Raw genomic sequence first — 13,417 nt, forward strand, 5'->3', positions numbered from 1 at the left:
ATTGTGTGGTTTTGTACAGTTTCTCATTTTGTTACAAAAGTCAAATTATGTTAAATGTGGTCGGTGGCTGGATGGGTGACAGTGATCATGGAAAATTCTGGTCTCAACGTTGTATTTTTTTTACTCGACTCAGGTGTGAATTATTACCTGGTATAGTCAATGACGGACATTGTAAGAATGTTAGTACAAAAAGCAAAAGGACATCTCATTGTCAACTGGTACATTTTGAAATGGAAATATGGTTCCATATGTCTTACTGGGGGAATAAAGAAAACACTTTGGAGTTTATTGAGCATGGTAACTTCATGGAAATGCACTATAAAAATGTTCATATCTATTTATTATGTTAAAAATGTGCACACTTACATGTCTGCCTATTTTCAAAGAAATGGACATAGCTTCGTAGATTTAGAGCTAACAATGTGGCAGGGCATGCATCAAAGTTTTAAACTTCATTAGATTTATAATTATTATAGCCTAGTTTAAAAAATTTAAAGAGCATCGTGTCCTGTTTGTGCGGTATTAGATCTAAACGTGGGACGAAGAACATTTTGTATATCTTGAAAAAATGAGTCCTCAATGCCATGAGGTCCACAGTTTAGTTATATTGGAAAGGATATAAGATTTTAATAGTTGTATTGGGGTGGGATGGGAGGAAAGAGGGCAGAAAAATATTGAAATAACTTCAAAACCCTGGTCAGTCAGGGTGTTTTTTTGTTTGTTTTTGTTTTTTACCTCCGATAGCATGCAGGAATGTTATGTGATGTGCCTTCTATTCCCTTATATCTGTTTTCAAACTTGCTGTCTGTCTCTTGAAATGAGATTACTTAGTCTGGTCCTGGCCCTGGCTGGAAAGGGAACAGTCAAGTGTATAGTTTTAGATTTTGAAGATGACTTTTTTTCCCCTTGTAACTCATCTCTCTTCTATGTACTGTTAGCGGGTTTTTTTTCATTTTGAATATATATTATATTGGTTTGTAAACATTTCAGTGTATTCTCTCAGTGGTATCCCGTGCTTGTGTCTGGGTGAGACTTTAAGTAGAGATGTTTTCAAACTAATTGCTTTGATAATATGCTCTTGGAATCTAATCTGTTCCCTATTTGAATAATTCCCATTTCTCTTTTGCTTTCAATTGTAAATCTAGAATTTTTTGTCTATTCCATTTCCTTCCCTTTTACTGGCCAGTTAAACCCTTAAAATTAAAGACAAACAAAACCTGGTCAGTGGCATGTTGAATTGGTATCAATGCTATTTCTGAAAATGTTTCTCCTAGTTATCCAACCTTATCTGCTCCCTGCCGAAACAAATAACAGGATAATTGAAAGATGGATTTATTGTGTTCTCTCTTTTGAGTTCTTGATACAGTTTACTCCGGATAATCGCAACACCTCGGGTTCAGCGAAAATGTTGCGATTATCCAAAGTTACAATTAACTGAAGTTGAGTGTCATGCCCACTATTGCAACATTTTACACATATATGGTAAACCCAAACCAGTTATTGTAAACATTGTTCTTAGTCCACCACAGACTGAGCAATTTGATTGAAAGAAAAACCACATGGCAGTTCTCTATAGATTTTGACAAGCAAAAGCTGCGTTGATGCAACCCAACATCTTATTCAAATTGGATTAACTTTCACTCTTTTGCTCTCAACATGTGTAAGAGTCAAAGACGGTAAGCTCTCGCCAAACCCATTTGTCACAACGCACAGTTGTCAATCTCAAAATAAAGGATATCGCTCAGTCATTCCTTACAGTCATCGTCTACCTGTTGTCTAGACTATGCCCATCCCCCTTCCCTCCTATCTTTTGGTCACAGATGACCACACAAATCCATACTGGAATGCCCTCCCTCTTTGTCTCTAAAAGAGTGGTGACACACTACTGTAGTATTAAACACCCCCACTCTCGATTCTTCAACCTGTCATGATTTCATCCATTATGAAATTTAATCATGAGATTTTGTTTGATTGATTCTTGAATTTGCCACTTTTTCAGGTTGAATATTTGTTGCGATTAACCAAAGTTTGTTGCAATTAACCAATGCCTTTTATATAGAATTAATTCCATTTCTCAGGACATGTTGCGATTAACCGAAAATTGCGATTATCTGGAGTGGTCAAATAACTGACTGGAAGATTTTTTTATAGTGTGGAGTAAAGTTGAAATGGATTTGCCAGAATGATGGTGATAAGGTTACAATGATAATAATGATTTTGTTCTCTCTCAGTTGTCTTGTATCAATTCCTATCTACAGAAGTCATTTATTATTGAATCTGTGTTTTACAGGGCAATGATGAGTGTATATCTTCCATTACCTTACATGTTCACCCATCTTGGTGTTCTTGCTTTTGGATTTTGGGCTATTGTGTCCCATGAAAGTGCAGAGGCTGTCCTTATGGTATGCATTTTGATATAAGATAATTAAATTGTATTATGTTTTAGTAGTGAGTCAATTTTTGTCAATCTATATGAGCTCTTACAGCTTTATCACCTTGTTTTGTTGGCGTATCAAATAGATTAGTGTGCATATGAACCAATGTTAGACTAATTTATATGCTTCAGATAAAGGTTCATAAGTGAAAGTTAAAAGAAAATAATAACAATTAATACTGCAGTAGTTTAAATGTATGCATGACACTGTCTTAATAAAAATTGTATCTGCACTTTTCATAGCTAACTGAATATGAGTATTCATTCATGGTAAAAATTTTTTTTTTTTAAACCAAAAAAAAAAAAAAAGAACGTGGATCGTGATAAGCTACCAAGTGCACTGGCCTTTTAACAGTAACAGCATATGTGACCCCCTGTATAAACCTGGTATTGTGTCAGAGCTAACCAGATGGCAAGATGTGATTTAAATTATCAGAAATGTGACATTTGAGTTTTTTACTATTCAGAAATTTTATTATTTCTATCAAATGTTGAAAGTCATCTTTACTCATTTCCCCTGAAAATTCTTTCTGCTTATGGGATAAAAAAACCAACTTATTTGCTGGTACATATCAATCTTCTGAGTCATGTTGAAAACTTTAAAGATGCAGTATCGGGAAATTATCTTTTTTTTTCTCTTTGATATGTACATAGACAGTAATACTTAGTCTGAATGAGTCAGTCAGTTTATTTGAAGAGGAAAACGATATTTTCATAATGCCAAACAACTCCTGGGCACAACAAACCAAAATACTGTCGACATCAAATTATTTCTGAGTGGCTTAGATGTTGGGGATCCCTGTAACTCACTAATGTGGTTCACTCGCACTACAATCAAAAGCAACTATTTTTCAATTTCTGGTTGAACTGATTTTTTTTCTCTGACCCCCTATCCACTTCACTATGCTTGGTTAGCTGGGTATGCAAAATCTGATGGAAATTTTTAAAAAATACTTTATCATCCTACCCAAAATGAAGCTAGCAATTGTTATTGTTATTTGTTTAAAATTCTATAGAACCTGGATAAACTCCTGCTCCTCAGGACACCAAAGCACCAATTTCAAGAGTTTATAATTTAATTTTCTTTGTGAGTAAATAAAATTGACTCTGAGACATTACATTTTTCCATTCGCTGTGGGCTATTTAGTTTTCATTATATAATAGAATTATTCAAAATGACATTAATGCTTATGCTTTTTTAAAAAGAATATGAAAAAAGTAGAGGAATCGTTTATTTCTAAATCAAACATCTTTACATCATTTCTCTGTCTTTTTCTAATTTCAGTTCTTGGTGACTTTGTGTTTCTCTATCATCAATGACATTATGCTGATAAGTATCTATCAACCTCGTGCAGATGCTCAATACAATAGACCAGGTAAATAATGTGATATCAACTATACATTATTTGTGTGTGTGTGTGCGTGTGTGTGTGTGTGTGTGTGTGTGTGTGTGTGTGCGTGTGCATGTGAGTGTATAAATGTGTATATGTAGATGTGTGTTTTTGTGTTTGTCTCTTTGTTTGTATTTATGATACCTAAGATATTAAATTGTGTTAATGTCCATTAAGTTAAAATCAATGAAGTTAATTATTTAGCAGTTTTAATTTCATTCGTCAAGGTTCAGTTTGTTTGTGGTTTGTTTTTTATTTTATTTTATTTTTTTCCATCCTTTTCTACTTTTTTATATTTATTTTTCCCATTGTCAATCAAACATATATTTTGAATTTTTGTTCCAGGTGTGGCTGATGGCTATAAGAATGAATACAGATGGGCTTTAGGGTATCCTTTTTGTGGGTGTGTTTGTGTGTGTGTGTATTTTTAGGTAAAAGATAAACTTGATTATTGTTTCTGTATTGGATGAATATTAAATTTAACTAAACTAAGTAGTCCTTCCGAGCCATTAGGCCCATGGAGCCAGAAGAATTTATCCTGGTTTCTATAGTGTGAAATGGACAATAGCAACTGCTTGCTACCCTTTGGGTAGGATGCTAGTCTATCGCAAAGTACTTTCCACCACATCTAAGAGACCCAGCTACCCAATCACTGCTGGGTGGACAGCGGGGTCTGAAAAAAATCTCAACTACACCCGGGATCGATCTTGGTCCCTTTGCGTGTGAAGCGAGTGCTCTACCGACTGAGCTATTGGAACACCCAATGTAAATAAATTAATGAATGAAATATGGGCTTGGGGAAGAAGTATATTTACATGAAAATGAGTTACACTGGCTATGAGTAAATGGCTATGTCAAATTTGAAATTTTACACATTAAACCATCATGTTATTTACTTCACCACTGTTGCTAGTTTTTGTCATCAGATCAAATCTTTGTAAAGCTTGATTAACATTAATCACTGCTGGTGATCCACAGAAATCCGTGATTTTGGAATGAGAGGAGGAATTTCCTCTTTTTAAAATGAATTACATTTGCCCCAATCAATGTAGTAGCATTGAGAGACTTGAAATATGATGTAACAAACAATTGCACTCTCCCAATCTCCACTTGTTAGCTTGGGTATCAATAATAATTTATCATCTCACTTGCACTTAAAGTGTTGATTAATGCAGTAAAAATGGGGCTTTAGGTAATAGTTCAAAATTTTCCTCCTTTTTCACTTTTTATCATCATCAACACTGACCAACCCAGAAAACTACAGACCTGTGCCCCTTACGTCAATATAATGCAAACCATTAGAGCATATAATTCACAGCAACATCATGAAACCCTTCTAACAAAACAAGACTCTAACTGACGTTAACATGGCTTTCGACGATATCGGTCATGCAAATCACAATTAATTACAACTTGCACCGACTTCGTAAAGACCTTAAATTCAGAGGGCCAAACTGATGCAATCCTGCTCGATTTTAGTAAGGCATTCAACAAAGTTCATCACAAAAGCCTATTGAGAAAACTCAATCACGATGGTATTTCAGGCAATTTATACTCATGGGTTGAATCATTTCTCACCGGGTCCACACAGAAAGTAATGGTTGAAAACAAAATATCGTCACCAATGCCAGTGCTATAAGGAGTACCGTCCATTTACCCCATTATCAGGAGTACCTCAATGGACGGTACTCGGACTGCTACTTTTTCTTGATTATATCAACAATATGCCAGAACGAATATCCCCAGGCTCAAAGATTCAGTTGTTTGCAGATGACAGTCTATTACAATGACAAATAAAATCAGATAAAGACAGAGTCAGTTGACAATAGGACCTCGCAACCCTACAAGAATGAGAAAGTGAGTGGAAAATGGAGTTTCATCCCAAAAAAATGTCAACTCATCTTATTAACCAACAAATGGAGGATAATTGACAATGACTACACAATCCACAATCAAAAATTGAAAACTGAAACAAAATCTGATTACCTGGGCATAAAAATTGATGACAAGTTAAGATTGAACCCACATATTGAAATGATATGCAACAAAGCCAATATCACGCAAAAGCTCAATATGTTGTTCAAGGGCCCATAGGGAACCAGCACCATCCCTATTAACACATTGAAAACCCACAGAAGAAAGGAAAATGCATATGCACTGCCATATTACAGAATCAATCCGCACAAACAGTCGTTCTTTCCCAGTACCATTCGCACATAGAACAGCATCTTTGAAAATGTCAGAGCAACCAATAACCAACAATATTGTATAGTTATCTCGACCAGTTTAAAACCAATAGAAAGATATTACGTCAATGCCACCCCGCCATACCTAGTTGCGTCAATCTTCATCACATGAAGCTGCAACTATTTTTTGATTGGATTGGATTAATTGATCCTATTAACATTAATGCACCCATGGATATAATTTTTGCCTATCTTTACAAAAATTCTGTAGAATACCAAAAAGCAAATGATGAATGCTGCATTCTTTTACATATTCGCCATGAGTCCCGTTATCAATGGAACAGTTCCACTTTTAAGCTTTGTAATCTGACAATCTTTTTTTTAACCTGTTAATTGCCTTTCTCTGGAAAAACATTTATTTAAAAATTTGGCCAGAAAACTCCTTCAAATATTGATAGATTTAAATGACCCTCATCTTGGCAAAACTCTCAAACCTGAGACTTTGGGAAGTCTGTTGGTCTATTAGATTTATTACACAAAATCGTAGAATTAATTGATGTAAGAAACATAATTTAAGGGAAGTTCCTTGTGCTGCTCTTTTCATTCATTCCTTTGTTTATGTATTTTGTCCTTTTTCTTTTAAAACCAAAGATTATTTTCATTTCTTCATTTTTAAACTGGATTTTATTGTAGATGTTTAGAATAATACTAAGCTACTGAACCTTTCGTTTATTAGAATAATAAATTAGCAACAGTTTTAGAGTAGTGTTGAAATGACATTTTTCATGGATGAATTTGTTAGCTTAACCTCTTTTTGAGGAGTTGGGAGTGTGGCGATCTGATTTTTTAATTTTTAAATTTTGAAATTTTTGCAGGTATGGCATTACGTTTCATATAATCTATTAAGTTCATAAAACACAAATAAAGCTATGGTACTCACGTGCAAAGGTACTGTTGCTCACGATATCAGAGAAAAAGAAATTAGTCCTTTAGAGCCAAAAGGAGTTTATTCCGGTTTATGCAATGATAGATAGTAATATGACTTCTTATACTTTTGAGTTTGAGGCTTGTCTACAGCAAAGTTTTTTTCTGCAAAATCTAACAAATTCAACTACTCGATCCTTTAAAGAGATCAGGGAAAAATCCAACTACCCATATTTGAAATCAGTTCATTTGCATGTGAGTTGAGTACTCAACATTATATTTCAAACTGAATGAACATACACCTTACATCAATTTAATAGTATGTCTATTGTGAACATAATATTGAAGCCAGTCTCAATATTACTGCTGTATAACATTTATCGCAGCCGCTCAGATGGGTCGGAATTCAATATTGCTATCCCGGGCATTCATACCTCTGGTGAGTAGTTTTCATATTTTATAAGAAACAAACAAAATTAAATTTTATATATAGCATTTATTCTGAGTATATGACCATGCTCTCTCTCTCTCTCTCTCTCTCTCTCTCTCTCTCTCTCTCGATATATATATATGTAATATACCAAGAAATTCAGCCCTCGTCTCACTATAATTTAAAAAAAAAAAAAAGCGGAGAAGAAAGACGGGCAGAACACTGAGAGGGAAATCGATGTAAATGATTGGAGTGAGCTTGAAACACTTGGAGAGGAATGAATGGGCCATTGGTAAACTGCTTAGGGGAAAAGCTGCTTGAAATGACTCCTATCTGCCAAAATGATCTTTGTCAGTGTAGAAAAGAGACAACAACAAAAAACAAAAATAAAATACTTGAGCTTTTATACAACACAATATCCATTAAAGTGCTTTACAAAGGGTCCCTGACCAACAGCAACATGCAACATATAGAGCGAGGCACGATGCCTGTTAGGCGATATTACAATTTTTTCAGAAAGAGATAATGCTATTAATGACCAGGTGCTCCTTTTACACCTGAGTATGGTGAGAGAATGTAAGTAAAACGTCTTTTCCAAGGACTTAACTATGTGCCAAGCGAGACTCGAACCCATGATCTTCTGATCCGAAAGCAAGTGTCATACCACAAGACCTCATAGCTGCACAGAAGGCATGAGGCTAGTTTAGTCCAGAGATGAAATGCAGATTGGCGTTTGCATAAGGTAAACTGTTGTGTGCCTGGTGTAAGAAGTGTCAGGGAGAGCTCATTAAGAGAAGAGTCTTAGAAACCTGCATTTTCCACTGAGCAGCATATGGCTGTGAATCATGGACAATAACAAAGTTAATTGAAAAGAGAATAAATGTATTTGAGATGAAGTGCTGCAGAAGGGTCAGAGAATTCCATGGACAGCCACAACATAGGGCATCTGTGTTTTGGAGAAAAGAGGCCTTAAAGACAGCCAGCTCATGTTGACCACCAAGAAACTTGAAGCTGTCATACTTTGGCCTCATCAAAAGACATGCTCTTATTGAAAAGCTTTTGCCTGGAAGGTGCCTGCAAGGGCAAGCGGAGCAGAGGGAGGCCAAGGAGGAGGTTGTCTCAAGACAAGGCAGACTGGATGGTGAGAACAACCAGAGAAGTAGGACACATGACACAGTTGAAAACCAGAATATTCTATTAGGCTATTTGGGAGGCTACATTCAACAAATATTGAACAGAAATGAATAGAACAGCTTTGAAAAAAAAAGTGACTCCTATACACATATATATATGTAAGGGAACAACAGAAAACAAATGACGTTTGTTATGTTTTATTCCCTTATATATGAGAATAAATGTTGCTGCTCGAAGCTCGAAGAAATAAATAATATTGTGAAGTTGAATGTAAGCTTCAATTTAATTACAAAAACAGATCAAATGAATGTTTCGGGTTTCCCCTTTATCAACAAAACAGGATGAATGAAACACCACAGATGAATGAGATGATGTAGTAGTGGCGTAGTTAAGATGAATAAACAAAACATTGGTTGGCAGGAAATATTATGCTCCTTTGTAAGGAAGCAGGAATTAAAATAGAATACTAGATATTTCTAAAAAGTGTGCAATTAATTAAGTGAAAAGAGGGGAGGCGGGGAGGAACTGTGTAATGCAGTTTAGAAAGTAAAATATAAAATGAAATATAAAACGTGTATACTATTGTAGTCTACAACAATAGTCTACACGTTTTTATATTTCACTTTCTAAACTGCATTACACAGTTCCTCCCCGCCTATTGGAAAACAAGAAAGAGGAATAAATTATGACATGGAACTAATCAATCTTCAATCGTTTTTATTTTCAACCCATCAAGGTATATAAATATATTATAATATTGATTTATGATTTTCTAAATTTTTTTTTGTAGGCCAAAGTTCATCGAACCAGCCAGGCAGAGGACCATATAGCAGCATCGAATCGGCACAAGACTCCCATCCAGGCGTCCATGGGCGACCCCCATACCCCTATCAGAGTGCCCCTCCTCCTCCCAATTACGATAACAAACCAATGCCTGATCATGGTAACCAGCCTTCACCACCACCACATGCTTAACAATTCATTGTTGTGAGTTTGTAGCGAGTTGGTACTTTTCCATATATGTGTATTTGACTCACCTCTGTTGAATGCAAAAGTTAAAAGTTATTAAAAAAAAAAAAAAAAAAATTGATGACCGATCGATAAATGAAAATCATTCTAATTGATTAATAAAATGTTTTACTCCATAGATTGGTTAGAAAAATAAAGCCGAGGGTCAAACTTAGTACTCTCCTTTTATTAGCATGAATTTTATTGAACATGTCAAGATTTCATGTTTTGTCCTCTCCTAAGGCATAGGAATTATTTTATATTAAACAGAGATTACTACAAGAAAAAAAAGAGGATATATGGTAAAAGAAAATCCTAGAAAACTTGGTCAGGTTAATGAATGTAATCGATTTTTGTTTACCATGTAAATACCAAATAAGTTATATTTTCATTAACCATGTAGTTTTGAATTGCAGTACTTAATCAATTCCTCTGTCTGGGCCACTCATCATCTTTATCAAATTTATTCAGTAATTATTTCTTAGTTTTGCCACGATGAAATTATGTAATAATTATTTAAAACCTCGATGGTAACTTAATTTTTGCAAAATGAAAGTGATATATTTATTTGTCTATTTGTGTTTGAATTCGGTCTAGTCAATGCGCACACATGGTAATTCTTTTGTTATCCTTTCAAAATAAAACTTGTTTTCACCCATTTTTTTTAAACAACATGAATTTGAAGATGGGTGTTTAAGACAGATTGTGGTGCTTTCTTTTTCCAATCTACAGCAAAAGTTATTTCCATTCTACATATATCATATTCAAGAGGAATATTATGCCAGAAGTCCCTGGATGTTTATCAAATTCTTCATTATTCTGTATTGCTTGTATTTTATAATGTTTAGATCATAATTATCTTTCATATTATATTTATTGCTGCGACAAAATAATTTATATTAAAAAAAAAATTACATTTATATTTTACTCATCTATTATCACACTGGGTCATATATTTATTCTCATTGCCTAGTTTTCTTTATTTCTCACATATATTATATATTTCACCATAGTGTATTCTGTATTTTAGATAATGTGCTTTAACTATGCAAAGGCCCCTGTGCAATGTTACAATTATGACGTATGTTGAATTTCAGTTTTTAAAACAAATCAAGGGCAGTGCCATTTTTTTTCTTTGTTTATTTTTAGTATTTTTCCCACCCTTGGCCATTCTTTCCAAATTTTTCTGATAGTACATGTTTAGGCATGCTATCATGGCGCAATGCATAATAGATTCCTTTAACTATATTTTCATTTTTATTTCGTTTACCCAAATATTAAACTAAGTTAAAAGAGAAATTTTGTAATTTGTTTTTGTTTTGTTTTGGAATTGATTTATTTACCTTACCTTATTTTAAATTGATATAATAAATTATTCATTACAATCCCAATTTAACTGATTTTATGTTGGGAAAAGATGGGTCTATAAAACTTGGGAATGTATTAGAATAACAATTTATGATTAGTTATTTGCGCATATGTCATGTTGATTTTGGTCCAAAGATGATATTTCTCTCATTTAAAAATACAAAATGTAGTTATTGTATAATCCCTGTCTATAATGTGGTGGCATATTATAAGCGGGTGGTTGGATGGGAGCATCAACCTTGAATCATATACCTATGATGTTCGCATGGGTGTACGATCCGATAGTGATGTCGTTTCTTCTTCTCTTTACTAGCCTATCCTGCTTCTTTGGTTTGTGATTGTATTATTGACAGGGGATATTTTTTTTTCTGTAAATATTCTGCCTGTTTGTTCTTGGTTATTTATAATTTAGCTTATGATATCTCTAGGTTATGATTTTGATTTACATTTGTACTATTTTTGTTGGATTGCTTGTTTTTTTGTTTCAGCGGTCTCTCATATAACCTCAATTGTGTTGGAAGAGACCTAAAGCAACAAACAAACAAAAAAAAAAGCATATTATAATGCTGTCAGATAAGGCTCCTATTGTATTAAGTAGTACAAAATGACGTACAAAATGTTTAGAGACCAGAGAGAAACAATGGAGCGAATTACTAGACTGTGCATTATAGTATAGGGATTATATAGTACAATTTTTTATCTTTGAATTAAACCTGCCCAACAGCTGCATTCTGGTCAACTGTGGAAAATTCAGAAGGACAAGCTCTCTACAAGCTTTGATAACACAAGTTAGTAAAATATTTCGTAGGTTGGCATCCATTTGTCAAGCAATTAAAACATTCTACCCGCCTGTATCTGTTTTTCCAATTGCCTTCTGTCTTTGGCTTGTAATGAGATTACTTAGTTTTGTCCTGATCTTGGCTGGAAGGGAAACAGTCGAATGTATAATTAAAGTTTCGGGAGATAATGTTGTTTTTTTCCTCGTTAATCATCTCTATTTTGTGCTGTTACATTAATTTTTTTTTTTTTGGTATATGATTTGTAAACATTTGAATATTCCTCTAAGGGGGATCTTGTGCTGGTATCTGGGTGAGGCTTTTAGGTGATCTCAAAGTCTCCCATAGTGGGTAGGGAGGTACATTCTGCGTCTTCTATCCCCTTATATTTGTTTTCCAACATGCTTTCTGTCTTTGTCGCGGAATGAGATTACTAGATTTTGTCCTGGCCCTGTCCGGAGTCCTGGCTGGGAGGGAAACAGTCAAATGCATGGTTATTGTTTTGGATGATGATAATTTTTTCATTGTAAATCACCTCTCTGTAATGTATTATATTTGTTATTTTAAATGTATAATGTAAGCATTTGAGTGTATTCCTCTTTGTTGGATTTTGTGCTTGTGTCCAGATGAAACTTATAGGTCTGGGTGGGGATCCTGACCTCCCATAGCGGGCAGGGAGGTACACACTGTCTTCTATCCCCTTATATCTGTTTTCCAACATGCTTTCTGTCTTTGTCTTGGAATGAGATTACTTAGTTTTTTTCCTGGCCTTGGTCGGAGTCCTGGCTGGGAGGGAAACAGTCAAATGTATAGTTATTGTTTTGGGAGATGATATTTTTTTCCTTGTAAATCATCTCTCTGTTATGTATTAGTATATTTGTTATTTTTTAATGTATAATGTAAGCATTTGAGTCTTGAGTGTGTTCCTCTTTGTTGGATTTTGTTCTTGTGTCCGGATGAGACTTATAGGTGATCTCAAACTAAGTACATTGGTGATATGCTCTTGGAATCTACATCCTATCCCTATTTGTTCCCAGTTCCCCTTTGACTTACTTTCTCATGGTTGCTTTAATTGTCATTCTAGAACTTTTTACTATCCCATTTTCTTCATTTTTACTGGCGCTGATATTACCTAAATGTGTTGCAAGCGCTGTAAAACCCTTAAAAACAAAACAAGATCTCAAAGTAAGTACACTGATAGTGTGCTCTTGGAATCTACATCTCTTCCCTATTTGAACCAATTCCCCTTTGTCTTACTTTTTTTCTCAAGTCCTTTTATTAATTGTACATCTAGAATTTTTTACTATCCAATTGTATTCCTTTTTTTCTGGTGCTGATATGACCTAAATGCATGTCAAGCGCCATATAACCCTTAAAAACAAACATTAAAACATTCCCAACTCAGTATTATTGACAACCCTCCACGTAAAAAGGGATAGGTTTGAAGTGGACCAAGTTGTTGCATACAATGAGAAAAACAGGAACTGCTGCAGAATGTTTACTTTACTTTTTAAAAATGTATTCATTTTCTACTGTTGATAAATAAATTACCCAAAAATGTACTGAATAAAGAAAAGTAAATTTATATCCTACCAGATGTTTTAAGTTTTTAATTTGAAGTAAGGCAAACAGAATGGATTTTTGAAAAAGTTGATCAAGGTCAAGTTATCAAACCACAAAGGAAAGATTATGTCGTAAGCTATATTTCAGAAATGGGGACCCGATAGATCAGTTGGTAGAGCATTCGCTTCACATGCAAATGGACA

At 34.4% G+C, this 13,417-nt stretch overlaps 1 protein-coding gene across 1 annotated transcript in view; it reads left to right on the plus strand.

Annotated features, from left to right (window-relative positions):
* LOC144970982 (type-1 angiotensin II receptor-associated protein-like) overlaps window positions 1–13,243 on the plus strand; it is a 14,847-nt gene extending 1,604 nt beyond the window's left edge. The window contains exons 3-7 of the mRNA XM_078911226.1: window positions 2,291–2,402; window positions 3,720–3,810; window positions 4,171–4,213; window positions 7,256–7,374; window positions 9,290–13,243. Coding sequence (XP_078767352.1) covers window positions 2,291–2,402; window positions 3,720–3,810; window positions 4,171–4,213; window positions 7,256–7,374; window positions 9,290–9,474 — 550 coding nt within the window. The 3' untranslated portion in view covers window positions 9,475–13,243. The remainder of the gene's footprint in view (window positions 1–2,290; window positions 2,403–3,719; window positions 3,811–4,170; window positions 4,214–7,255; window positions 7,375–9,289) is intronic.
* The last annotated feature ends 174 nt before the right edge of the window (window positions 13,244–13,417 follow it).

Source organism: Berghia stephanieae, chromosome 4 (genome assembly GCF_034508935.2).
Source record: "Berghia stephanieae isolate SIO BIC M18660-M18661 chromosome 4, UCSD_Bste_1.3, whole genome shotgun sequence".
Lineage (NCBI taxonomy): Eukaryota > Metazoa > Mollusca > Gastropoda > Nudibranchia > Aeolidiidae > Berghia > Berghia stephanieae.